General features: G+C 41.8%; 4 protein-coding genes and 1 long non-coding RNA gene across 11 annotated transcripts in view; 3 read left to right on the top strand and 2 right to left on the bottom strand.

Moving 5' to 3' along the window:
* Window positions 1–361: 361 nt before the first annotated feature.
* Window positions 362–5,449, top strand: si:dkey-79d12.5 (protein BTG3). Of its 2 annotated transcripts, none has more exons than XM_037274563.1 (5): window positions 362–566; window positions 3,159–3,337; window positions 3,643–3,780; window positions 3,861–4,212; window positions 4,313–5,449. In XM_037274563.1, exons 2-5 carry the CDS (start codon window positions 3,165–3,167, stop codon window positions 4,544–4,546), a joined length of 897 nt encoding a protein of 298 aa, XP_037130458.1. In that variant the 5' UTR covers window positions 362–566; window positions 3,159–3,164; the 3' UTR covers window positions 4,547–5,449. The 2 variants fall into 2 exon arrangements, with proteins under 2 accessions (XP_037130458.1, XP_037130459.1); XM_037274564.1 differs by lacking the exon at window positions 362–566 and adding an exon at window positions 1,796–2,124.
* Window positions 5,450–6,171: 722 nt separating this feature from the next.
* kcnn4 (potassium intermediate/small conductance calcium-activated channel, subfamily N, member 4) lies at window positions 6,172–20,405 on the top strand. 2 transcript variants are annotated; one of them, XM_037274424.1, is made up of 9 exons: window positions 6,175–6,717; window positions 10,610–10,705; window positions 11,820–12,256; window positions 12,492–12,627; window positions 14,620–14,730; window positions 17,871–17,992; window positions 18,190–18,259; window positions 18,823–18,989; window positions 19,473–20,405. In XM_037274424.1, the coding sequence occupies exons 1-9, from the start codon at window positions 6,340–6,342 to the stop codon at window positions 19,474–19,476; spliced, it is 1,521 nt and encodes a 506-aa protein (XP_037130319.1). In that variant the 5' UTR covers window positions 6,175–6,339; the 3' UTR covers window positions 19,477–20,405. The 2 variants fall into 2 exon arrangements, with proteins under 2 accessions (XP_037130320.1, XP_037130319.1); XM_037274425.1 differs by lacking the exons at window positions 17,871–17,992; window positions 18,190–18,259; window positions 18,823–18,989; window positions 19,473–20,405 and adding an exon at window positions 15,357–16,133 and having other exon boundaries at window positions 6,172–6,717.
* On the bottom strand, window positions 11,957–14,281 carry LOC119136340. The gene is made up of 3 exons (XR_005100712.1): window positions 14,140–14,281; window positions 12,146–12,245; window positions 11,957–12,074 (listed from the first exon to the last, which is right to left on the bottom strand). It is a non-coding gene; the product is annotated as an uncharacterized LOC119136340 (long non-coding RNA).
* The window catches only part of si:dkey-79d12.4, a 16,462-nt gene continuing 8,626 nt past the window's right edge, over window positions 19,831–27,666 (bottom strand). Inside the window, exons 1-3 of one of the 4 annotated variants that reach the window (XM_037274278.1) lie at window positions 23,844–23,944; window positions 21,659–23,380; window positions 19,831–21,592 (exon numbers count right to left, since the gene is read on the bottom strand). In XM_037274278.1, coding sequence (XP_037130173.1) covers window positions 20,809–21,592; window positions 21,659–23,259 — 2,385 coding nt within the window. In that variant the 5' untranslated portion in view covers window positions 23,260–23,380; window positions 23,844–23,944 and the 3' untranslated portion in view covers window positions 19,831–20,808. Of the gene's footprint in view, window positions 23,381–23,843; window positions 23,945–27,666 lie in introns of those variants that run through there. The other 3 variants (XM_037274280.1, XM_037274276.1, XM_037274277.1) reach the window with 3 other exon arrangements.
* smg9 (SMG9 nonsense mediated mRNA decay factor) overlaps window positions 24,186–27,666 on the top strand; it is a 4,013-nt gene continuing 532 nt past the window's right edge. Inside the window, exons 1-12 of one of the 2 annotated variants that reach the window (XM_037274423.1) lie at window positions 24,186–24,641; window positions 24,722–24,796; window positions 24,970–25,201; window positions 25,281–25,378; window positions 25,458–25,570; window positions 26,001–26,112; window positions 26,183–26,278; window positions 26,368–26,453; window positions 26,866–26,972; window positions 27,051–27,158; window positions 27,263–27,388; window positions 27,457–27,604. In XM_037274423.1, coding sequence (XP_037130318.1) covers window positions 24,495–24,641; window positions 24,722–24,796; window positions 24,970–25,201; window positions 25,281–25,378; window positions 25,458–25,570; window positions 26,001–26,112; window positions 26,183–26,278; window positions 26,368–26,453; window positions 26,866–26,972; window positions 27,051–27,158; window positions 27,263–27,388; window positions 27,457–27,604 — 1,448 coding nt within the window. In that variant the 5' untranslated portion in view covers window positions 24,186–24,494. The remainder of the gene's footprint in view (window positions 24,642–24,721; window positions 24,797–24,969; window positions 25,202–25,280; window positions 25,379–25,457; window positions 25,571–26,000; window positions 26,113–26,182; window positions 26,279–26,367; window positions 26,454–26,865; window positions 26,973–27,050; window positions 27,159–27,262; window positions 27,389–27,456; window positions 27,605–27,666) is intronic. The other variant, XR_005100670.1, reaches the window with a different exon arrangement.

Below are 27,666 nucleotides of genomic sequence, written 5' to 3'. Positions count from 1 at the left end.
GCGTGTCTGCATAGGGTTTCTCCGGGGACTTCTTCCCAAAACATGGATGCTATGTACATTGAATACTTTAAATTTGCCTTAGCTATGAGCTCGAGTGTCAAAGGTAGCAGTTAGTTAGCATAGCTGTATGTGCAAAAATATACAAAGTTGTTCACAATTAATCTTGAGCAAAGTTGTTGCATGGTCGAGCGTAGTTCTTAACGGTATCAAATAATCATCCAGCCACGAGCATTTCAACGGAATGGTGCAACAAGACATTTCGGAGTCGCCATAGTGTCAAGTAAGCGAGTTACCTGTTTGTCCTTATATGGTGTGGTGGGGGCGTGGCTAGCGCGCCAAATTCGTCAGCGCGCTGATGACTCTCGGTTACAGGAAGTGAGTCACACAACTGACGGGAATGTTGCGAGTCGCACGCTGTAGCAACGAGGACGCTGGTGAGAAAGAACAAGGAAGCAACATGTGGCGAGCACAATAACTCCACACGGCAGCGTAGAGAGCCACCCCGTTATCACGATCAGACGAGTAGATCGGATCTTCACTGAACAGACACTTTTGAATACTCAGTGGTGAGTTGATTTTTTCTTTGGAGTCTTCTTTGCGCTCATGTTTAAAATACTCTTATGGTATCGGGGCTGACTTTTGGGTTCAAATCATTATGATCAGCCGCATCTACTGCATGAGGACAAAATATTCCTACTACGTTCTCTTATCGTTAAAATGGTGTTCTCTCGGCTACCGTTTTTCGTGTCGTTAATAGTTTATAGCGTAAACTTCTTTTTGCCACCCAGTTGAGTGAGTTTCCAACGAGGGGGTTTCCGCACTGCCAGAAAAGGGCAAACGTAGCATTTCGCTTTTCATCGAAACCAAATAGCCTTCACATTATTGACGATTTAGTGAAGTTTTCATCGGGCCCATCCGAACACCGACTGACACGTGTTGCCTCTGCCGCTGTGTTTTTGTGTCCATGTGGGACGCGGATGGCGAAAACGAGTTCGTTGGGTTTCTTCCGATCTTAAATAATTAAGTAACCCGTTTTAAAAGTCACACGATTTCAGTGATGATAAATGTAAAGTGGGCTGATTGTGGTGACGTAAGCAAAATAAATAAATAAATAAATAAATAAAATCTCTTTTAAGTGATCTTTTTCTAGCAAAGAGGAATTTCTTTGTATCGTCCTCATGTTATTTGAAGATCCTGTGATAATGGCAAGAGGCTGCTGGTCCCGTTTTGGACCAGGAACCATTTTTAGGAGGGGTAACCACTAAATATTATGGTTGACATTACTCAGATAATGCCTAATGGTAAAATAAATTGCTATGTAACATTGTTTTCTAAAATATGCCATTTGTTTTTATTCTTATGGGCTTGGTCATTAACGTGAGGATTACAATTTTAAAAATGTCTGCCGTTTGCATATCCTTCCCATGCCCAAATTGGTTTTGTCTGAATTAAATGAAAGATCTTTACAATATCTTGTATGTGCCCTGCAATGGACTGCTGTGCTGTGCATCTCACCCAAAGCCAGACGAGATCGGTTCCAGCTAACGAGGACAACACAAGCGCTATCTCGTGCAATTTCTCAGTTTCCCACCAAATAGAATGGAAGTTAGTCCATCTCAGTTCAAGTTTCACTATCCAAATTAGACATGGCCTCCCTCCCTGGGATTCAAACAAGACACTTAAATGTATATACATTATCATTTCCTTTCATCCTTTAATCCTCGTTACTTTATGATGTAACATGTTAGGTTAGCAAGCTAATACTTTTCGCGACGCAAACAAATGCAACCTGCTCTAAGTCTGGAGCCTTTCCAGACATTCTAAAATGCTTAGTCAGCCACATTTTATCTACTTTCAGTTCCATAAACACAACTTCAGGATAAAGTCAAGTACAAGGTTGCATTTATCTGCAATTTGAGACGCGAGAAAGAGAAACGGGAAACATGATATTCCGTGACAAAGTGACAGTTCAGGTATGTGGCGAAATAAACAGCTATACGTCACTCCCAATTCACACCAGGTGCGGAACAGCTACGTTGCGATTTTGTCGCAGAAGACCCGCAACTGCAATTCACGGCCGCGTTGCGTCTCCGGAAATTTCCGACCACAAGATCACGCTGAAGAATTGAGTTAGAATAGAATAGAATAGATATTTATTGTCATTGTCACACATGTACAACGAAATTTAAAAAGTGCCAACCGATCAGTTCACGCAATAACAACCGTGTAAAAGAGAGCAGTGTATAATCAATAGCCATACTTTAGTTCACATTGATACGCTTTTGGAACATGATTTCCGAGACTCTTCTAAGAACGTTTTGTGTTTACATAGTGTTATTTTGTTGTTTCTATAGCTCTCGTTTTTTTTACACGGGTATTTATCGTGATCTCGTGGGCGTAGATTTCCGGAGACGCAACGTAAATCTGACCATCAGAATGGGCTTGTTTAGTTTTCCGAGGAAAACGGCAAACTGCAAAATGGCCACCTTCCTCTTTGAGTTTTATAAATAATGCTGAAATCTCGTGAGACTTATCAAAGTCATTCCCTTATGACGTTCAACTCCAAATTGTATGGTTCTAGAGCCATTTTAACTTTGCATGTTACTATGTAAGCTTTTTTCCCCCCACAACTTAAACGGTATTAGTGGCATACTGCTCTAAAAAAAACATCCATCCAGCTTGGCAGCCCAGCTGGAGTTGCCTTGGCCGTTTTTCATCGACGTGCTCCTCTCCCCCGGTCAGACTGACACTGGCAACCTCCTCACACGGACACACTATCTAAAGATAAACAACCAGCTCAATGTGCAGGTCATAATACTTGTGAGCTTGTTGTTTGCCTTTATTCCAACTTCCTTTTGCTAACACTCAGCTGCATTTGTAGGATGTCCAGTTCTTTTTTCGGATCACTGTACAAGTCATTGCAACGTGACGTGAAGGAATAAAAGTGTTTAAAAAAAAAAAAAGGGCGTATTGGGTAAGATGGTAATGCCGAGTTTAGATTTACAACGTTGTTAGGGGTAATTTAACATCTATCCAATTGCAAACTTAATTGTTGCAATAATAAGTATCTATCAGTAGGTTGCTTATAAAAACACCCTCGTGAGAACCAGTTATACATTGTTGACAAGTGCAAGTGATTTCTCATTTGCTCTGTGTAGGCAAGCATGAAAAGAGAGGTGAAGGCCGGAGTCAACTTCTTCAAGCGGCTTGCTGTGACGGGAGGCAAGCTGGATGAAGCCAAAGCGCAGTTGTTTGCCGAGAAACTTCAGCGGCTCTTATGCGACAAGTACGATGGCCATTGGTACCCGGACCGTCCGGCCAAAGGCCAGGCGTTCAGGTGAATGGACACTCGTATTCATTTTGGCAACCTTGAGAGAAGGATAACTGTTATAATTTTAGCAACTACGTAAAATGTGACGTCTCTCTTCGTCAACACTCTTAGCCGTTCGGACTGAATGAAACAATCGTACATTCCTTTCTTATTTTGGTAATGTTACTGACGTTTCAGCAATTAAAATTATATTGAGCAAATGTTTGGAGTCGACGCCTTTAATTGTTATGCTGCTACTTGTGAGTAAGAGGCCCAGCGTGCTCGCTTCAAGCTCGTGTCAGTGTTTAGTTTTGGGGTTTTTTTCTTCTCAGATGTATCCGGATAAACAAGGGAATACCCACAGATGAGGTGCTCTTGAAGGCATGCAAAGAGAGCGAGCTCACACCCAGTGACCTTTGCCTTCCTCCAGAAGTCACCGTGTGGATCGACCCGCTGGAGGTGTGCGTGAGGTGAGTCACCGTCTGGGAGTGTGAGCATGTCATCAAACAGTCAAGTGTGCGATGAATCAACATTTCATCATCCTCCGCAGATCCAGAGAGAGCAGCTACCCGTTCTCAATAGCCTCTTTCACGGACAAAGATGAGGAGGAAGAGGAGAGCGTAAACAAAGCACAGGAGGCTTTGCCCATAGACCCGACAAACCACGACACGTCCGACTATCACTCTGCCACGTCTTCCGATTGCGGGTCGGCTGTGTCCAGCGACACTGAGGAAGAGGTGGCAGTGGCGGCAAAGGACCAAGAGACAGAAGGGGAGCAAGAAAAAAAGCCACCGGCGGAAAAGCAGCCGGCGCAGGCCGACGTTTTCAAGATAATGAAGGTGCCCAAAATTCGCAGACGCCATGAAGGTGGATCAAACCGAGTCAGTTACTACAGAAATATGGTATGCTATGTTTTTTTTTGCGACATCTTTATCACTTGGTGTGTATTGTTACGCTGCCTAAAGTAGTCCCTGATGTCTTTTTCTCTTCCCAACCTTCCAGGTTCCAGTGAGGCGCCATTTTTTCTGCCAACCCGTACCAGTCTGGTCCCATTGCATGAACCATGCACCGATGCTCGTCGTTGCCCCTCCTCCGCCCCCACCCTGTCCGGTGTTAGTGCACTACCTGCCACACCCTCCTCCGCCACACTTTGTCGTTCCTCGGGCGGCGCTAAAGCCGTGGGAACCTGCGAATGATGAGATGCTCGGATTGCGGTCCTCGGCCATGCCGATTTAGCCAAACGCGAGGCAAAAGAAAAACTTTTCCACAAGTGTCACGTTTTAAGATTTTCCTTGCACATACTATCTCTTTTATGTCTAATGTTTTAATTTGTTTGTCAGTTACTTATTCTTGGCAGAATTATTTTACTGCTTTTTGTTTTTCTCCGCCTCGCGGGACCTATCAAATCTGCACAATTGGGTGCTTGTATATGCTCAGGGATTCTCTGCAATACTTTTTATGCCAGATAATTACCTTTTTTTAAAGGTTGTATTTTCCCCGTTTTCTTCTACAAACACAGCAATGTGAACACACAAGTGTTAATCTTAACAAAATGCGATTCAGGGTTTTAGTCTTTTAAAGTCTTGAAGCTACATATGTCTTTTAATGAGAAGAAAAATATTTTCTCTCAAATGCCTGTAGATATGACAAAGACTGATTTACACTTTTTTAATGCCGTTTTCTTAATTATATTTGATCACTCAACTGGAAACTCAATGGTACTGTAAATTATATCTTTTTTTCTGTATGTTGCTTTTAGAGGACATGATTTACTCGAGTACCAGTTGCATTTGAATATTTAAGTGGGTGTTTTGTTTCATCTGCTGTCCGTTTGGTGCATGTCAATGTTGCTTTGTGATTTACTGATGGGTTTCAATCTGCTATCACTGTGATGGCTGTCACGCTTGCTTTTTTTTTTCCAGATGGCTTGCATTCATTTTACTGACTAATGTTACCTATGGAATTGTACATTCAGGCTTGAATATTAAGAGGTGCCCACTGATTCTTAGAAACTGTGATTATTTAATTTTTTACTTTACTATTATTTAATTTCTATGCAACAGCAAAAATTTCCATTCCTTATGCCTTTTTTTCTATTTAATACTTTATTTCTCATGGATTAAAACACCAAACAAGTGATATCCTTGTCTTTTTATCTTTTTTTTTTTAAATGACATTTTTATTTACCAATATGTTATAACAGTAGTGTAAAGTGCATGCATGGAATACATCACACTGAGGTATTCCATCTTTAAATAAGATAAAATCAACTAAACACTGACCTTTGACTCGCCCCTAACTTCTGCTAATTATCACAAAATAAATTCTACACAGTAACTGAACAAAACGTAACAGTGTCTAAAGTAGCACAAGTGGAGAGATACTATTGAAGGAACAAAACTAAATTGTGAAATGAAGTCAACAGTGACGTATTTCATCCCCGAGAGGTCGTTGTGCTGCAGTCAAAACTTGCATCAAATAAAGACACGCACATTGACAATTGGATGAAGTCAAACGCAAAGCACTGCAACGATGTAACGCAAAGTTAATTTTTAAGTGTATGAAAGATAGATAATCCAAGATTATTGGGAGAACCAGAAGGTCCCAAAAATCCAATTTAGCGGCCCATCTGACTCCACGAGAGTCCATAAAGTTGCGGAAACACTGCGGTCTGTCCATGCATTAAGTACTTTTTATTCAATTTTTTTTTGCAAAAGAATATTTGTGCCCAATAAGCCTTGGGCCGCCTTATATTGTATCGTTATGGGAACAGCACATTCCTTAGAAGTTTGTCTTAAAACCCTTCCGGCCCGGTTGCAAACAAAACACCACGTGAATCCCGCAGAGCGCAGCATATGCAAATATGATAAGATAACGCGAACGCACGGACTGCCAGGCAGGCATACAGCGGTGTGCGCTAAAGGCATCAGTGCCGCGCCTCTCTTTTTCTAAAGGGAGTTAAGTGTACTTCCACAATTAGCGGCTTCCATGTACGTGAAACGAGACGAGGGCCGTGTACACCTGACACTATGTCCGGAGGCCAGGAGGGGACCGGACACGCGAGGGAAAGATCCCGATCACCGGGGAGCGACGAGAGGCACCTCGTATGCGCTCTGGAGATGGAGATGACCAAGCGCGCCTTGCACGCCAACTCCAAGGCGGATTGTGGGAACTACGACGGCTTGGTGCATAGAAACGGCGGGGACTCAGCGGAGGTGGCCGTGCCCGTGTCTCTCTCCGGCAAGAGGGCGACTCAAATGGAGGGAGACGACCTGTACAGGCTGCGCGACAGAAAGTTCTTGTTGGAGGACAAGAAGCGGCTGTGCACGCTGGCTTTGGCCGCAGCTCTGCTCGGAATATTGCTCATGATCCTCCATACCGAGATGTGTCCTTTCGTCTACAAACCGGTACGTGCACCGACCAGCATTCTTATTTTTCTATTACAACTGGCATGCGTTTACTAAAGATTACATTTTGGACAAAGCATCAAACAAAACAATTGCTTGAAAATGTGGGTAAGAACATATTATGGGGGAAAAAACTATGACAATTTACTTTAAGAGCAGAGTGACATGTAAAATGGTACTCGGTTAAAAATTATATACGTTCAATTACGTACAAAAGCCCGTACCGTAATGATTTGTATTCCTATGAATGGGAGTTTATATATATATATATTTTAGTCTTCTAATGTTCTTGTCCCATTACGGCCCGGCGTTTCTTTCAAGTCAAGTCAAGTCAAATTTATTTATATAGCCCTAAATCACAAGCAGTCTCAAAGGGCTTCACATAGACAAAACAAATTGACAATTATTCTCAAAGCATCCCCTGCTCTTATTTCGACTTATGTGATGGCGCAAAGCCAAAGAAAAAGCTCAACAGAGGCCAGAGTCGTTTGAGAGGCTTCCCTCTTATTTGTCTTGTTGATACTGGGATGTTGCCCACCACCTGCTACTGTTTATTGTGGGGTTTTTTTCTCTCCCTTTCACCTGTCCAGTTTGCTTCTTAGTTATGCAATATGGCTTTGTAATCCTTTTAATGCCGCAAGGGTTTTTCTGATATAGTCTTCTTTGTAGGGATTTGTATTGTGTTAAGATATTTAGTTGAAAAGCAGCCAGGCAGAAGGACTGTGGCTAATCTAGAAATGCCTTTACGTGAAATGGACTTTATCTCATCGTTGGCTATGCCGGCAAAGACAGATGCTCTTAAGAGATAATAACACAATGATATATGACCTACAGTCGTCCTCCATTAATGTTAAAATATCAATATCAGCAAGAGTGGTGCAGTATGTGTTGGCTCTTTCGCTTTGCTGTAAAAACATTGAATCGTGATTGAGCAAGCAGGAAGTTTAAAAAAAAAAAACATAACCGATCACCCAGCCACGAGATTAAAAATACTGATAACTGATCGATCAGATCTGATTGTTTTAAAGAAATTGTGAAATTACTACACAGTCGACCCCTACTCTTTGTAGGTGTTTGAGACCGGCCCAACCCATTGATAGTCAAAATTCATGTATAAATGACAGCCACCGAAATGCATTGAGAAATAACAGAATTAACAATTAAACCCTAAAAATTCTGTCCTAAAATGCTGATGTGCATTCAATTTTTTTAAATTTTAATTTATTTTATTTTATTATTTTAATCTGACTGTCCATAATGAGAAAACCTGGATTATTGGATTAACGATGACAGCACATAATTTCCCGAGACTGAACGAGATTGTGTTTGCTGGAATGTCTTAATGGATCTCTTTTCTATCTTCATTGATCGATCTGCCAATCACAACCAATCACTAATTTTGCATAAAAATGCAAAACGTGCCGACCCGATCCAGCCTACCAGATCTGTGTAAATCGTAATGTTGAATCATGTTGCTGTTTTTCTTTTTTTTTCAAATTACCGTACTCTTTGCACAAAACCACCCACTTTGCTGTCTGTCGTCATAACAACTTTCACAGCACAAGCCCTGCCAAACCTACACAGAGGCTTTGAACTGCTCACTGATTAGCCGGTCCACTTCCAGACACACAAGCTCACGACATTAATATGCAGATCGCAGGGGATAACAAAGGCAGGCTTTCACAATCAACGCATGGAAAAAGTTCCCATGCATGAAGCAAAAACATTAGACCACCGGAGTCACTGATAAATTGACCCACAAGTCATTGAAGTGAAAGAAAAAAAGGCGGGAGAAGACAGTGTCAGGTGTTTTTCTTAAAACAGTTAAATATCCTCACAAAGCGGATTTGTTGAAAATATTTCAACAGGACAAAAGGGAAAAAAAAAAAGACGGAAAATGCTGACGTCGTAATTCGGGCTAACGAATGTACAGTATCGTCTTTTAAAAGGTTTGCTTTGTCTGTATTCCTCATCTTTGAAAGCTATTAGTCATGCAGAATCTCCATGCTGGCCAAGTAATCCAGCATTGATTGCAGTCTAATTGGCTTTTGTTTTGAAAACCACTCCAGTGCATTAATGCTGCCGAGGGTAGTGAAAGTGGAGGGCCCATCAAATTTAATGGCAGCGTACAAAAGTTATATTTTAAGCCCGACCCTGAATGGTTATGCACGAAAAGAGGCTATTTTGGGAGGATTTTTCCACATTTGGCCTCTTCCCCCTGCAGCTAGATTAACCTCAGAACTTTCCGCGTCATTTAGTGTATAATGTGAGTGTTTGCATGGTAGTCTGGAAGTCAATACAGGTTGGAGGCGGAGCTTCGCACTTGGCCTCTAAAGGCAGGTTTTGAGCTTGCTAGGTTTTATTTTGGCACTTTTGATTACCCAATTAATCATGACCTTTCTGATTTAATTTTAATTAGGGGACAGCCCAGTGAAAGTGTTTCGAAAGTTTGCCTCCGAATTAGGTTCAAGGTTTGAATCTCGCCTTGCTTGGTTTCCCTCCACGTTCTAAAAACATTCGTTGATTGAATAGTCTAACGTGTCAATGGGAGTGTAAAGCTTATTTGTCTTTTTGCGCCCTCTGATTGGCCAGTCAAGGGCGTATCCAGCCACGCACGACTCTAACGATGACAAGTGACCAAGTAAAAGGATGTACGGATCTTTTAACAGGATGAAGAAATGTTAAGTACGCCTGATTCTTCAGCCATCAGCCAACACAAATCAACAGTGCCTCTGCTGGTTGCAGTCAAGTACTGCATTCACTTGATCGGACATGTCATTTAAAATAAAACGCCCTTCGCTACTTGTTGCAAAAACAGATCCAATCCCTACAAATGACCATGAAAATAATTTTACCTTAATAATGGGAGATATTGATGCGGACTCGATAATATTATACATACAAAAAATGATTATATTGAATTCTTACTTATTTCCTGTATGAATAAACCATACAATCCCCAAATCAGGTGCACGTGTCTTACTTTGGCTTCTATTTATTTATTACATTACTAACAAACCAGACCAAAAGCTTTGCATTGGATTTTCATTACGTTTTCCTCACGCAATTTCCCAAGGGGAGACGGCCAACCTGCCGCTGATGTCTCATCCAAAACTGTGAGAAATAATCTGTGCGAAGGTTAACCCAAAATTAAACTCCTCGGGCTTGCGATGAGTATTTCCAACAGGAAAACATTACAAAAACACTTTTAGAAAGCTGGCAGGAAACGTGCCGTTGAACTCTCTGTTATGGAATGTGGTGAAATGTTGAGCCTTTTTTGTGGGGTCTGCTAATTAGAACCCTGACGGAATACAGACACGGTGTGGACGCTAGTGCAGAAAAAAACGGGAGGAAAAACACGGGGGATGCCAGCAGGGGCGTCACATCATACCACCTACACACTCAACTTTCCTCCATCTTGAATGTTTGTCATTAACTTTCGAAATGTAAATCACATTTGTGTGCGTCAAAACTTCCACTGACCTTGCAATGGATGCTTTGAGACTTTTCAACAAAAGATCTTGTGAGAAGAAGGTGCAGTAGAGTTCTTTAGGCATTAACATATTTAAAAGTCTACAATGGCAATCACCCACAAAAACCTATTTTAACATTTTTTAATGAACTCAAGTACTATAAATAATAAAAATGCATTTACATAAATACAACTGATGATGTAAAATGCACGTAAAAATCTAATTTAAATTAAATTATGATACATAGAGTGCCTTGTTGTCAGCCATGAGTGTGTGGACTTTGGTTACAATTCTCTATAAGGTGATTTAGTTATCTAATCTTTGTAATCGTAACATTCTAGACTCAATAATTGAATCACGAATCGACTAAACTTAAATCATGTTACTTCTTCACAATGGTTTTTTTTTTTTTAATCCAGGGCACCGACATTGCCTTAATCATCAACTGTTCCATCAGCTTGTCCACTGGCTGTCTCCTCATCTTCATCATCGCTTTCCATTACAAGGACATCAGGGTGAGTTTGCCTGTTTCCAATAGTACTCTTTTGATTTGTGTGCTCATCATGATGCTGCCTCCCATTTTTTTTCTGCAACATGCCAATAAATGTCCAAAACAATTTTCTTTGACGTCGAGAGCAAACGTTGGAGGTCTCGCTCCGCTGATGGTAGCCTCAACAGCAATTACTCAGCCTCTTTTGGATAAATTTATACATTTTAGAATAGAAATCCTTGGTTGTCCACATAAGCGTACACATTATTTTCAAATGCAACGTGTTTCCAATCCACACAGCCGCTGTGTTTGAACTAAAGGGATTTGGCTGAGATTAAACACAATAAACACTCTCGCACAATTACAGCATACATGTCACTTGGGTCATAAAATGGGAGTTTGCGCCCTAGTGGGAGTGAACACAGCTGACCTGATCCCCGGCCAATCAAAACGGTTCCTCTCAGTCTCTTAAATATTTTATTTAAATGTGTTGATTTTAGACGACTACTACAGATGCTACTGCTATATTTGTATTTGGTCATTTCTGTAATTATCACATGATATTAAGACAAATGGTATTAAGAGGTGGATTGAAAACGCAGGTACTAAATGTATAGCCCGCTACTGACTACACTGCTTCTATTTGGTCAGAGTAGTTGCTGTTGCACTCTTACCTGAAGTGCTTTTAAATGCGGTTAGACGCTGTGTGCGATACAAGGAGGGGTCCGCGCATGCTGGGAAGAGATAAGGAGAAGCTAACCCACGCATAGTGTTTACTTCTTGTAATGTTTTGCTAGTCTGTTATTGTTAGCAATGACAATCTCATCACATCTAGTACATTAATGTTCGTTTTAGATTAGTGTCAGCGGCTAACATTAACTACATCAATCATTCATGGGGATTATTATATGAAATATATTGCTGTGTTAAGTTTTTGCATAAATTGTGTCTTGAAATATTATTGTTGATTTTTTTAAAATATATAATGTATTTTTTTTCTCCCTTTGTCACTGTATTTATCATGTCACATTTTTGCATTAAATCCTTACTGAATTTAGTTCTCTACATTGCCTTCATTTCTAAAATGATTCCAGTTTATAAATGTATAAAAATGTAATAAAATTCACAATATCTTCCAGCTCTTCATTATCGATCAAAACCAGGTGGACTGGCGCATTGCCATGACCAGCCACAGGATTTTCCTGATCACGCTCGAGTTATTAACCTGTGCCATCCATCCCGTCGGCACATACTGGGAGATGGGCCTCCACGGCAACTCGTCTTTCTCACCTCCACTGTGTGACTCCAACCATCACAATACGACCCTCGCCGATTTGGAGCTGCTGCTGTCGGTGCTGATGTTCCTGCGCCTGTACCTGGTGCACCGGGCCGTCCTGTTGCACAGCAAAGTGTTGCTGAGCGCCTCCTACAGGAGCATCGGCTCGCTCAACAATATCAACTTTACCTTCCGCTTCGTACTCAAGGTGCTGATGAACAAGTATCCGGCTCGCACCCTGCTGGTTTTTATTCTCTTCTTCTGGCTCACAGCGTCCTGGATGCTTACTCTGTGTGAGAGGTAAAAAAAAAAAAAAAAAAAAAAAAAAACACACTTATATCCTAATCAATACTCATGGACTGATCTGATTTTGCTAAATCACATACCGCAACCGCATTTTTAGTCATTGCTCATTTTTAGTGTGATTGTGTGGGAATGAATGTAACCCACAAAATGTTAATTTATGGTTGGCTTTAATTTAAAGAAAAGAAAATGAACAAAGAGGTTTCTCAATGTTGATTCCATTCCACTGCAGGCAGACTGCAGGTTCGACAGATCACATGGAAACGGCCTTGTGGCTCATCGCCATCACCTTCCTGACGGTGGGCTACGGCGACGTAGCGCCCAACACACGCTGTGGCAAGTCGGTGTGTCTCTTCACCGGAGTCATGGTAACTCTCTCCGCTTTCGTTCACTGCACGTGTTGTGGCCTCGGATGCTTTATCTCGCTCTGAGCGAGGCTTCTTTTTTTTTCTTCTTCTTCAAGCGGACAACAAGTTGATAAGGGAAAAACCATACAAGGTGTTCCGTTGCTCTTCTGTTTCCTGACACTGCATCATGTGCAAAATGTTTATCTCTCCTGCTTTGCTTGCTTTTTCTGTTCAGAAAGCAGTCTGTGTTGTGACAGACAGGTGTTAAAAAAGGGGGCGCGTGTGAGAGTATAACAAGTGACGAGTGACAATGTGTGAGAGCACATTAGTGTCTCTCCCAATGTGGGAAGGAAAATGGAAAACCATTTCTATTTCTCCATCAGCTTTTTATAAGCACCCTTTATAAGGCAAAACTTTCCATCCTATCCATTTTTAGGATTGTTTTATTGCTTTTGGCAGCACCACAACGAGGGTGTGCCAACCTGTGCCCACCACTCGGAAAGATAAATGTCCATTTCCCAACGGACGTTTTGGGTGGGAGCTAGCTGCCGGAGCGCTATGCGCACCTGAAAGATGCATCACCTCGGATTTTTTCAAACAACATCGACATGAGGTTTTTATGGCAGTGGCAAAGAAGGTGGGGCAAAGAGCAGGAAGTGCTCAAAAATGAAAATAAAACAAGAGCAAACCAGCCGGGCATGTGGAATCAAAAAGACGAAATTAAAATAAGCCGCAAAACATGACTAATACAAAAACATTCCTCGGGGCTTTTCTACGTACACTATATGGACAAAAGAATCGAGACTCATTGCTCAAACAAAAAATAAAACCGGACTTTCGACACGTTTGATACAGAGCCTAGATTTTAGAACGTTACAGGAAGTTGCAGCACTTGGGGAAAACCCACACAAGTACGTGACGAAGATGAAAACCCCGCACAGAATGGACAAAGCCGAGATTCAAAAACGCAGTGTGAGCCTGTTGTCGCTGTGTATGGTCCTTCCTCGCACTGCTGGTGCTCTGGACCACGTTACAAGAAAACATTGCTAAACAATAAACAGCAGTCAATAGCAACAGTGGAGTAAACTGTTTGGCATGGACAGTAAAATTTTGGCACATACTTGGTTATGCTGTTCCTTACACAATTGGGGCATCATATTAAATCGAAAACAAAACGGCTTTCCAATTTTTATTGCTAAGGACCATATTTAAAATAGTGAACTATTTGCGAGGGATCGGGACGGAACCCTACTGTGACGAGTGAAAATCCATGAGTAGCAATGCGTTATAATTGCCTATGGATGCCACAAGATGGCAGCAAAGGACTACTTTTGTCTAAATGAATCTCTTCATCTCACATCAACATAGTTCTTTAGCATCAAGATGCCATCTAATAGGGCCGGAGAACTATTTACTTAGCTCAAAAAGACACCCCCCCCCCACCAAAAAAATCCACAAATAGGTAATCTCGTTTCACTGTCACATGACTTTTGTCCAAATAGTGTATGTCAATCAAATTCAATGCTCTCTTACCTTTTCCTTTGTCCTTCTCTTTCTGATGCAAGCTGAAGAGAAAAAAAAAAAAAAAAAGGTAACATGTGCTTTTGTTATTATTTGTGGTGGAGACGGAATTTCCAGCAGTGTTTTCAGTGTGTGTTTTCTGTGATGTGTGTGTTTGTGTTACAGTGTGTATTTTTGTTTTGGGATCCATCTGAATCATTCTGTCGTCCGCTGCCCAGCAAAAGCAGCCAACTATTCTCAGAGGAAACCAGAACTATTATAGCTGTGCCACACAGCCTTGTGTTTAACTTTTGAACCCTAGCTTATGCGTCAATACAATTTGGATTTAATGGACAAAACTAAAAGTATTAAGAGCGACATTGACCTATTTTATTTTTCCGCCAAGAGGAATATGTCGCCAGGGTCTAAATATTTGTTGGTGGTACAAGCAGAGAGTTGATTACATTTTGTGTGCATGATGGACAGTTTTTGTGTGTTTGTGTGGCTTTTCAGGGTGTAGCCTGTACCGCCATGCTGGTCGCCGTGGTAACCAAGAAGCTGGCGTTGAATAAAGGAGAGAAGCATGTGCACTTTTTCATGCTGGACATCCAGATCTCAAAAGGGGTAAGAGCTAGAAAAACACATTTGTAATGCACCTGGCATTCATTTCCTTATACATAACACATTTTGATATTTCCAAAACGCCATTAGTCAAAATTGCTTTTTAATAAGCTAAGGGAAAAATGTGCAAGTGGAGTTGTTATAGTCTAGTGTGAGGCTGAGCTATAAAAGATTGTAAATGTGCTTCTATATTTATTTGTAATAGTTTGTGTGTGAGTCAAAGTATTTTATAGTTATTTACTCGAATTCCTGAGTATGTAAAAGGTTTCAGTGGTTGAACTAATTTCTGAGAAAAGCATCAAACTTGGGTATAAAATGAGGAAATAAGTCAGAAATTTCACTTCATGATGCTGGATGCCCGGTGAGGAAAAAATGTCAAATGTATTTATCAAGCACTGTGCACTGTAAATAGTATTTATTATTTCTTGGTATAGTATGGACAGTAAAATATATTCTGATTTAAATGATAAGCATTTCCAAATTAGTTATATTTGATTCATCGCTCACCTCAACGCTTTGGTCAGCATGGTGGAAGAAGGGCAAACTTGACCAATTTCCACGTGTCACGTGCATGTTTTGGTTTGTAGGCCTTTTCATATTTATTTTTAACCCGGCCAACCTTTTTACAGCCTTCTCAAGGCGTCAAACAGAGGAAATCATCTTTAGTCCGGAAAGGAACTTGTGTCAGTTCAGGACGGTGGCAGTGATTGGCAGGAAATGGAATGCGTGTGTGTGCATGTGTGTGTGTTTATATAATTGCAGCCCTCAAATGGTGGGGACCAACAAATGCATTCTGCAGAGGCTTCTGTTGTTCACATAATGACAACATATTATATATTCACATACTGTGAATTAAATTTAGTTCGAGTAATCACTTTTTCAGTAATTCCTGGTTTATCGTGAGTGTTATAATTCTGACCACCCCCATTAGCAAAGTAGCAAGCATATTAGTTTTATGATTTGTGTACTTTGTATTTTAAAGTTTTATCCATTATACCAACAAGATGTGAATACGAAGTGCAGGTATTATTTTGTCCACTTAGGAGCTGCCTTCTTAAGTGACATGAGAATGAGTGAATGAGCGTTTGACTGTTAATTAGCTAAACTATGTCATGTGGGAATATGTGCTGGTGTTTATTTTACTCTCTTCAGATGTCAAATGGCTCCATATGGTGAATAATTCAAGTAACCCCCTCCCATCCATTCCAGATCAGCCTTGCAATAAGTGAAATCTGAGTTATAAAAATAACCTTGCATATTTTTATAGAATTCATACACTTAGGTTTCTCTAAATACACATTGAAACATATAATTTATTGAGTGAGAGCAATAGAAAAATATTGGACAGTGCAGTCAGTGTAACATCGTAATGATTCTTCTGTTTTTACAGTTCAGTAAATAAAAAAATAATAAAACAAATAACTCATCTTATATACATCAATAATCATGCGCATGGAATGGAAATAAATTATAAAACTAAGATACAGGGATGACTTCAGGGTTATAACTCTTCTTCGTCCAAATTTTTCATCTCGGAGTAAATTATGTATTACCATCTAGCGGCCATGAATAGAATTACACCTAGAATAGATGCAATTTAGCAACTGCAATGAGGGTACAAAGAAATATACAAAATAGTGGAACCGCAAAATTGGAACCACCATACAGGAGGATTTACTGGATCTCAAAATCCCGCGATATAATAAATAATCCACAGCAATTAATTCGATCAAGAAATATAAAGCTTTGTGAAGCCGCAAAACGTGAGACACGAGATAATGGCGAAGGAACCACAACTGTGTCTTGCAAGAGGTGTTACGCTAGTTGCAGGACTGACCAGGATTTATTCACTATTTGCTTAAAATTCTGAAAAAGGGAGGCGTCTAATAAACCGTTCCAAAGAAATACTGTCTGAAAGTTTGTTAGGCCTCATTGAAATGATTTCTTTGGTAAGTTGTGACTCATAGGCAGTGTTCCTAGCAAACTAGTGCCCGGTGGTGCTGTGTGCACTGTTTTGGAGGATACAACCATTTCCTCCCTTCCAGTGTGGCTGCATCCTGTCACAAGGTGCATCTTTACACATTGCTCACTGATTGTTTTGGTCCTTGTGTGTGTGCGTGCATCCTTCGAGTCCAGATTTACACTGATGGGAACAAGGGAAGACACCTGGATGCGGACACTGACAAGAATCTATTAATAACCCTCGCATGGGGCCGGCGTGACATCATCACAGGGCAGTCATAGTGATTGGGAAGGAAGACAAAAACACGCATGAATAGATTCAAAGACAAAAGCTGCAAAATGTGATGCAAGAGGTGGCAACGTTGCGTAAGGAGAAGCAGGGGCAGCAGGTTTGTTTTGGTTTCAGCAGATTGCGCTATTTTTATTTGGTTCCTGCACTCAGGGAACTCTAGCAAGTTTGTTCTGTGTTGGTGGATTCAAATATTAGCGGATAGATAATCAATATTATTTCAATTTGAATCTATCCGCCAATATTTAGTGAAAAACTTGGCCGATTTTTGCTGAGACCAAAGTCATAAAGTTCGCTTTGCTTTTCATCTTGTGGAAACTTGGTGCCAATGAACTTTGTTGAAGAAAGTTGAGGAGCTTGATTTAGACTAAAGTAGTGCTTTGGTCCCACCTTGAGGCATCTGTAGGCATTTAAAAACTTTTCCAGCACTCTGTAATTTTACATGTATAAAACGTTTTATATTCGTGCACATTTAAAATAAATGTTGACTATTTAAAGCACACTTAAATGTATTGGAGTTTGTACTGTTTTGCTTGCAAAGAATTGAGGGTTACTCCGCAATTAACTGTTTATTGGTCACTCCTAGTTGAAGTTTACTATAAAATGAGAATTGTATACAACATATTAAAGACCACAATGTTTAAATAGAATTAGAATTTTCACATTTAACATGTATGCTAATATTAGCCTGAACCTAACGTGTAAGGCGAATGGATATTAACATACATGTTACAATAATTAGAAATCTTCAAACATCTGCTACTTTGGCACAAACTTCTGCTTCTAACTAAAGCAGATGGTTAAAACAGGACCAACATTGGTCACCTAGCCTGTCCCAAAAAATCTTTGATAAGGCTAATGAGTCTTTCTTTTCTCTACACTTGTTGCGCAGATCCGCCACGCTGCTGCAAACGTGCTGCGCGAGTGCTGGTTGCTGCACCGAGCTAACTTGACCAAAAGAACTCGAGGAGAACACCGACGCCACCAGCGATGTCTTCTGGAGGCCATCAGAGTGTATGTTACGACAGCTACAGGCAGGATGCGTAACCTGTGCACTTGTACTTCACATAAATGACTCTTTGACTATTTCACTGTAAGTCGTGTAGAAAATCAACTCGACGGTTCTTAAATGTAAACACAAGGAATTACACTTTTGACACAAAATATGTAACAAGAAAAAGACATTGAAAGATTGCAACTTTTCTCTGCAGGTTTCGTCACTTGCGCCTCAAACAGAGGAAATTGCGCGATTACGTCAGTGAGATGGTGGACCTCCCAAAGGTGAACGATTGATATTTTATTAATTTCATTGCTAGACTTGACCAAATGGAAAAAATGACGCAGAATTTTCCCAAAACAATGAATATGTTTAGGTCTGTCAGTGGGTGTTCAAAGAGTAATTAAAATATTTATTGAAAACGTCAGTTGGGAATCTGGCCATTGAAGAAGAAAGCTTTCCATGAGGAACAAAGTTTTCCGACAAGAAGCGCCGATATGACTGATTAGTTTTTTGGAGGAAAAAAACAGCCTTGTTTCCTTGCAGGTGCACACACTTATTGCTTAGTTTTCACAACAAATTTTTAGTTAGCGGAACATGTAAGTCATTCTTCCTGCAGCAGGAATCGTGAAGGATTTTGGACAAAAGTACGACATTCTAAGGTTACTTGTTAAAGGGTTTATTCATACGAGTTTTGCTTTTTGGCTGTAAGTTTTGTACAGACTAACCAATCAGCAGAGGTAAAAATACTAACATCGAGGGCTAGCTCAAACTTGCATTCAACACGAGTGTTTTTTTTTTTTTAGACATTTTTGGGGGATTTAAACCTTTTCAATTGTATGACCAGATGCAGATGATCATGTGCGACCTCAGCGCCAATTGGAATAATTCGTATCGAGAACTGGAGCAGCGTATCCTGTCCATGGAGCAGAAACTCGAGGAGTTGAGTCGCTGCTTCCAAGAAACCTCAAAGCTTCTGTCTCAGGTCCTACGTCACCGCAACCAGGAGATCAGGTAAACAAAGCTCACAACAGTCGCGGCTGATGCTGTGCAGATCAACAATGTGGCACAAGATGGCCGAGAAGGGGGCATCGTGACAGAGTGGCGAGCCGTGCGTTTGGTATCGAGGACTACCTCACCTCATTATAGCACTCTCATGTTGAAATTATCGATACTATAAAAAAACGTATATAAGCAGCATGATATAGTCACGAAGACACAAATGAAGACTTTCACTATGGAGTCACTCACTTTGTCATTTTTCATCAAAGATAAAGAAATGTTACGTTGTTGATGCGTCATTTGTGTTCCGATAGCTGTAGCTTAAGTGTTTGCATTAAGCTAATGGAAGGCATATTTGTATGGATTTTTTTACAGACACATTTCTCTTTGTTCTGTTTGACGGTAAACTTCAACTGGGTTTGGCATTGAACAGTTTTATGCCTCTATTTAGGAAAGTTTTGTGTGTCATGATGTGACCAGATGTTTCCTTTCCAGGTGACACGACCACCGCCCACATTTCAGAAATGAACTTTTTGTCCAACAATGCCGACAAGAGGAAGAAATGATCATCTCCACCTGTGCAGAGCTACTTCTACATGCTTCAACCGTTTTGGAGGAGCGGCGCAAGCGCCTCAGAGGTCATCTTCAGGCATTCTTCACCAATCATGACTACGGAAGAACTCATTGAGAGCTTTCCAATCTACACTGTCAAGCTTCTAGACTTGCTCTGTATTATTATTAGAATACACCATTATTTAAAGGCTTTTTTTATTGGACTCATCCGTCCCTTATTTATTTTAAACTAATTGGTGTTAGTCTTCACTTTTATGAAAGCTTTGCACAAGTCAAAATGAAGTGTTGCATTCAAAGACAAGTTTATTTTAAATTGTTTAACATCTTAGCATGTTCATCTCAAATGTAAGACGGTCAAGATGGGATGAAGATCTAGTTTGTGTGGGGAATTGACAACGGGGTACAAGATGGACAAAGTGCTCCCTCTAGCGGACATTGAGTAGATTGAGTACAACAGTGATTACGTCGTCATTAGTTCATTCAAAAAATCCGAAATTATCAAAACACAGTTGAGAAATTGAACCACACAATATTTGACATACAGTGAACCCCTGCACATTTGCAATCAACATTCTCAAATTTGCACATTTCTTTGGAATCTACCTTGCTATTTGCTGAGAACTTTGGCTAGTTGCTGTTTTTGTGCTTTAAGGGAAACTGTTTTATTATCCACATTTGAGATGTCCTGTTACGTTGGCCGATGTTGAATGCATCTTGTGAACTGTCAAAAGTGAAACTGAAAGCGTTTCTTTTTCCTCTCATAATGCAGTGACTAATGGCCAGCTTAGTTTGCCATTACAATTTGTCCATATTAATGCTACCACGTTGTGGCATCTCTCCTCCATTATAAAAAAATGGAAAAAAAAATGCAGTGGGAGGAATTAGTCGCAGACTTTCTCTATTCATGGCAAAGAAGAGTTTCTTTCCCCCTGCTCTAATAGCGGAAGTTCACTGTACATCTTCCATTCAAACGATCAATCCAAAAACAAATATCTCATTGGAAGAGAAGTACTTTGCAAATTTCACACAACTGGACAAAGGGAGGATAAACTGGAGACTTTTTTCTTATGTATTACTGAAATGAGTAACATTTCTTGTACTCTGCTGTTTTCAAAATAAATTGAAATTTGCACGTCATTAAGACTGTCTGGGACATTTTGGAATTGAAAGTTGTCATGTGCGGGATTGAGCTTCATCACTAATACGTTACAAAAAATGGTGATAAGTGAAATAAGGTGTAAGACGTCCTGATTGTCATTTACAAATTCCTGGTTTTCACATTGTTTTTAATTTGATGCCATATGTAGGCAGATGCTCTATAAAAGAAATGTCCACAGCTGCATGCAAGGGGCATATTGCACTTTGTCCGGCATTTTTTGGTTTTCCATGTATTTCCTCTCAGGTGCTCGGCTAAGAGTCTCGCTCCGGTGAATGTGTTTCCGCAGTTGACGCAGATGTAACTTTCGGCCTCGGCGTGCTGCACCCGGTGGCGCAGGAGGTGCAGACGGTGCTTGAAGGCCCGGCCGCACTGGCACCGGTGCGAGCGGCTGCCCCGGTGGAGGTAGCGGTGGCTAACGGCAAGGTAGGGCTGCCGTAAGACGGTGCCGCACTGTCGGCAGGTGCGCTGCGCTCTTGTGTTTGTTCGCTTTGTCAAGACCTGCCTTTGATTCTCCAACAAGGCCACGATGGTGGGTAGTGGAGCTGAGCATGCTAAATCAGGGCGCTTTGTCCCCAACCCCTCCGAATAACAATACGTATGGTCCAAAAGGGGCTGTGCATTCAAGACCTGCCGAGTCTTGATGACAGGCTTGGACGTAATCTCTGCGGCCACATTAGCCAAAAGCCCATCTTCCTGCTCGGTCTTGATGACAGGCTCGGACGTAATCTCTGCGGCCACATTAGCCAAAAACCCATCGTCCTGCTCGGTCTTGATGACAGGCTTGGGCGTAATCGTTGTGGCCGCATTAGCCAAAAACCCATCGTCCTGCTCGGTCTTGATGACAGTCTCGGACGTAATCTTTGCGGCCACATTAGCCAAAAAACTACCGTCCTGCTCGGTCTTGATGACAGTCTCGGACGTAATCTTTGTGGCCGCATTAGCCAAAAACCCATCGTCCTGCTCGGTCTTGATGACAGGCTCGGGCGTAATCTTTGCGGCCGCATTAGTCAAAAAAACATCGTCCTGCTCGGTCTTGATGACAGGCTTGGGCGTAATCGTTGCGGCCGCATTAGCCAAAAACCCATCGTCCTGCTCGGTCTTGACGACAGGCTTGGGCGTAATCTTTGCGGCCGCATTAGCCAAAAAACCATCGTCCTGCTCGGTCTTGATGACAGGCTTGGGCGTAATCGTTGTGGCCGCATTAGCCAAAAACCCATCGTCCTGCTCGGTCTTGACGACAGGCTTGGGAGTAATCTTTGCGGCCGCATTAGCCAAAAAACCATCGTCCTGCTCGGTCTTGATGACAGGCTTGGGCGTAATCGTTGTGGCCGCATTAGCCAAAAACCCATCGTCCTGCTCGGTCTTGACGACAGGCTTGGGAGTAATCTTTACGGCCGCATTAGCCGACAACCCATCATCCTGCTCGGTCTTGATGACAGGCTCGGGAGTAATCTTTACGGCCGCATTAGCCGATAACCCATCGTCCTGCTCAGTCTTGGGCGTAATTTTTGCGGCCGCATTAGCCGACAACCCATCGTCCTGCTCGGTCTTGATGACAGGATTGGGCGTAATCTTTGCGGCCGCATTGACCGAGAACTCATCGTCCGGCTCGGTCTTGATGACGGACTTGGGAATTAACTTTGTGGCCACATTAGCCGGCGACTTATTGTCAGTCAAGCCCGACGGTTTGTTGATGATGCACAACTTAGTGCTGACCACTGACGTGTGAACTCGGGTGACGTGGGCCAAAAAGAACTTTTCGTTGAGAAAAAACGACTTGCATATGGTGCACGTTTTGGGCATTGATTCGGGGCAGAAGGAAACCACCCTCAGACGGGGTTTGTTGGTAGGCTGGTGGTGATGCTGCGAGACCCACTTATTGAACACCTGACCGCAAACTTCACAGGCGTATAAGACGATGCGGTGCTCCTTGAGAGCCTCCTGACTGGGAAAGAAAGTCTTGCAACAAGAGGACTGAAATAATCTCCCCGGGTAGCCAGTGCAGTAGCGCAGATGTAGCTTGATGGAACTGAAGGGGCCTCGGCCACAGTCTTTGCAGATGGCGTTCTTGTTAACAGGGAGGATAAGGTTGCCACGACTGGCAATATGTGCAAAACCAGCGGGATTCATCGTGCTTGAGTTTGATTCCTCATCTGATTCTGTGTCACTGAGATCAACTTGAGCCGCTTTGGCGTCAAACTCACTATCATCATCATCAGAAGAACCGTTTGTTGACTCATCCGTGCTCACGTCATCAGAGTCAAGCGGTCTTCCCAGTTCATAGTCCACGCTGTTTCCAGATGTCCCCGGGCTCGGGCTCAACCGCAGCTCCACGTCCGACGCTAGGTCACTACTTCCGTCTGCTGAGCTCAAGCAGTGTTCCTCATGCTTGTTAAGCTCCCACACATTACTAAAACACTGAGAGCAATTCCAGCACACCGTCGGACTGTCTGCATTGTCCAAGTGTGAAGAAAGCGCCGACATGCGTTGGAAGGTGGTGTTGCAGATGTGGCAAGTGGCTATGAGGTTGTGGCTGGTGTGGTGGGACATCAATTTTGTGGAAACATTTACCGCATTTCACTTGTCACTGACCGGAATGCCATTGCGCTTGTTCGACCTCATCACTTTTATCGCTGCTCAAGTCTTCAGACGAAAGCAACCCAGGGATAATCTGAAAGCAGAGCATTGCATTAAACGTTTTCCAACGGTCATGAAAGAGACTATGTGTCGAAATTAATTAAAGAAAGAAAAGTAAACAAAGCGGTTATGGCTCGTTTGATAACGAGTCTTAACATTGATGACAAGATTACAGCGAAAAGCACATCTCTTTGCCAGTAAATAGACGAAGACAAGCACAATTGCCTTGGTATTCAAAGAAACGACAATCATATAATTAAACGTCACACTCTAATTTGTAAGATGGCGAGTTATGAACAAGTGATCTAAAACCGTCCCGCAGACATGGTTCGAATGATTCCATAGCGATTGTAAATAACTCAACTCACAGCTAGCTAAATAACCTGTACGGTCTGGAAATCTATGTAGGATTGTGGCCGGGACGAGCAATTGCCAAATGTTCGTGCTTCTATAACGCTAACATATATAACATTATAAAAGAAAGACAATATCCTTACGTCGCTTTATTTGAAGACAGCGATAAACGAATGATGAGTAACTTTAAAGCGGAAGAATAACGCGGTCTATTTCCGTTCCCAGAATGCACCGTGTTGGTACAAAATCAGAAATGAACGTCGCTTTTAAAGCGTGTAAAATTAAGCAAATCGAATTAAACAATTAAAAGATTAAAGAGAATATATATATAAGGTGTTCAATTTAAACACTGCCGTTAAATTGTTAATATGTGTCGGAACTATCGATGTTCTAATGTGTTTCTTAACATCAACATTTATTAGACACATGTGCGTTTGATGTGTCAAACTAGAGCGTACCAAGCGGGCGGAGATTCGTTGTGAAAGATAATCGGGGACACTTTCGTTCCCAACGGTTAACATTGGCTTAATCTCAAACTCACCAATAGCACGTTAGCGTAGTTTGTGTTTATTGACTGGCGCGTATTTTTTGTTTTGTTTTGCAGAATATCTCCCCATCAACTTCAATGTATTACGAGCAACGATTTTCTAATATTGTGATCGCATTTTAGGCAAGCAGAATGTCTTGATCTCTCTTCCAGGCTAAATCAGGTGGCGCTAGCTAGCCCTGAGGAAAATTGGATATTACGACAACTGTCAATGTTATAAGTGATTACCATTAAGTGTGTGGCAAAAATGTCAGAATCGGGCCACAGTCAACCTGGTATGTATGGACCAGGACGTAGGAGAAGACGACGTCGTGGTGATCGGGACATTGGACCTGCATGTCAGAACCTATCCGGTCCCAGTCGGGATCGCGATTACCAACCACGAGAACGAAGGGTAACGCTTAACAGTAACATAGATTATTCTGGCTTTCGCCTTCACTGCGGTAACATGTGATTGTCTTTTTGTTATTCCAGGACGGAAGTGAGGAACCCCCAGCTCCTCTAATTCAGAAGACCCCCATCATTCTAGCGAAGCCCCCTGGGGAGAGGGTATTCTACTTATTCATAAATGAACCTCTTTATCACAAATACATTACTCTATAGTATCAGTGATGCCCTGATTGTAAAATAACCTAATGAAAGACAACAAGTACTGCAGTAATTTATCCTTATGCAAAAATTATTAGTCCAAAATCCAACATGGTCTTTATGTATTGCTGTAGGCCAAGCCATTACAAAATACGGCTGTGAGCGGAGCTCCAGTCCTTGATAAACCAATCATGCTCATGAAGGCTCGGGATGACACAGTGAAGCCGCCAACTCCTCCAGAAGCAACAACCCAGCCTTCCGGTCCCGGTCCCTCTAAAGTGGAGAGGGAAGGCCAAAGACCCACCCAGCCCGTCTATCAGATTCAGAACCGAGGAATGAGTGCATCTGCAAGCAGCGCTGTGGACCGTAAGTTATCAACCAGTTCACTCTGAAAATCGCAGATAAAATTCACAAATGAATTCAACATAAACTGATCTGATTGCAGCTTTGGTTGGCCAATCTAAACTCATCCCACCAGAGAAGATGAAGCACAGCATCAAGCTGGTGGATGAGCAGATGAACTGGTGTGACAGTGCCATGGAGGTGAAATCATCACTGCATAGACTACTTTTCTTTTCATGCCTAAGCGTCAATAATTTATATGCTGCCTTTTGTTATGCAGTATCTGCGGGACCAAACTGATATGTTGGTGGTTGGAGTCATTGGCCTGCAGGGAACAGGAAAATCCACTGTCATGTCTCTGCTATCAGCCAACGCCCCCGAAGAAGACCAAAGGTAAATAAGACCACAAAATGTATGTCATCTGTTTGGTTGATAAAAATCCCGGGTTTGCGTATTTACAGTTTATAGTAAATACATTCAGCTCTTTTTATGTCTTTTTTGGACTCAGGACATTCATATAACATTTGAGACCTTCATCTGTGCATGGGTGTGGGTTTCTCAAAATGTAAACAAAAGAACCCAGCCAGACAAGTTCTAGTTTCCCAGGTGAGATTAGTGCCACAAGGTTTCCAATTGCCCAATTGGCACAATGCCCTCATCTTATCACCATTGGATTAAACATTTTCTCACACTACAGCCTTCAATTTATTTGTATTAAGCGTATGAGAGGGGAAAAATAGAGAAGGGATGTTGGCAATGTATTTTTAAGTTTAAAAAATATAAATATATATATGTTTTTGAACCCAGTTGTTGCTGTGCACAGGGGTTACGTATTCCGGGCCCAAACTCAAGAGATGAAGGAGCGAGGTGGAAACCAGAGCACAGGAATTGACTTCTTCATCACCCAGGAGAGGATCATCTTCTTGGACACTCAGGTGGGAATCAAAGTCATAAACTTTGGAGTGTGACAAGTTCCATTTTTCCTCTTTTGTTTTGTTCCTTCAGCCAGTTCTCAGCCCCGCTATTCTGGACCACCTCATCAACAACGATCGCAAGTTGCCCCCGGAATACAATCAGCCTTACACATATGTGGAGATGCAGGTGAGAGACCAGCCATTGTTAAAAATATAATCCGTACCTGAAGACAATGAGGCAATTCTGAATTAACATGACAACTTCCTTTGTTACAGTCTCTTCAGATTGCCTCCTTCCTGTTTACAGTGTGCCATGTGGTCATTGTGGTTCAAGACTGGTTTACCGACTTAAACCTCTACAGGTGGGTACTTGTTTATCCGATACCGCTCTGTGTGTAAAAAAAAAATAATAATAACGTGCATAGTGACACACGGAGACATCCAAACCTCCCGCCTGGAATGTTGGGCATTTCTTCTTGGACTGTGACAGGATATTTGTCTTCTGCTCCTTTCATAAGCTCAGTTATGTTGTTCTCGCAGTTGGTCTCTAAAGGAAGACGCGAGGACAATTCCGGGCTTGTTGAGAACTTAGTGTACAACATCAGACGTGTCTTATTATTTACTTTCTTGGCTATGCAATTACCCACTAAGGTTTCCCATGATGGGGAATTATTTTGAGTATTTTAGAAGATTCCGTTTGCAATTTCATGCTCGGCAGATTTTCCACCACTATTGAAAATCAAAATCTAGAAGTGGTCATTTTTGGGTTTTCAGGTTTCTCCAAACGGCCGAAATGTTGAAACCTTCCACGCCATCTGCAAACCATGACAGCACGGGCTCGTCTGGCGGTGAGGACGGCGCAGAGTACTATCCGCATATAGGTGGGACTTGTTCACTCACTCGTCCAGCTACCTTTTCAAAATAGTTTTAATTCAAAAAGCTCCCCGTCCCGCTTCTAGTGTTCCTCCAGAACAAGAGCAGGCGTGAGGACTTCTGTCCGAGAAATCTGAAGGACATGCATATGGTGGTGGACAAATTAATGGCCCATTCTCACCTCAAATATAAAGGTATGTTCTTCGTCACGTTTCATATTACTGTGTCCTGTCAACATGAAGCGAAAGAGCAAAATATATGCCAGAATTACTGCAAATCTCATGTAATATTTTTTAAGGTTCACTGTCCATGCTGGACTGCAATATTTTCCCTGGCCTGGGTCAGAACTATATGACGCCCGAAGTCAACATGTTCCTCCTGCCCATGCAGGACATGGACGGCGAGGATAATCTCACAAAAGCAGGTGAGGCAAAAATGAAAGTGGCTCAGCTCCGCTTTCATGTCTTTAACTCTCGATTGTGTTTTGTTTAGGGTCCACTCTGACGTATCCCCTCTTCTCCTTGCTCCCGGGTTACAAGGGACACCCGTCCTTCTCCACCATGATCTCCAAACTGCGCAGCCAAATACTCGCCATGCCCCGCTGTCAACTGTCACACACCATCCTCACTGAAAAGAACTGGTGTGTAAACAACTGCTGCACGTCTTGTAGGAAATGTGATCATTTCATATTTTAAATCACTA

Source organism: Syngnathus acus, chromosome 16, assembly GCF_901709675.1.
Source record: "Syngnathus acus chromosome 16, fSynAcu1.2, whole genome shotgun sequence".
NCBI lineage: Eukaryota > Metazoa > Chordata > Actinopteri > Syngnathiformes > Syngnathidae > Syngnathus > Syngnathus acus.
The sequence above is the reverse complement of the archived record's forward strand: the minus strand, read 5'-3'. Positions and strand labels throughout refer to the sequence as shown.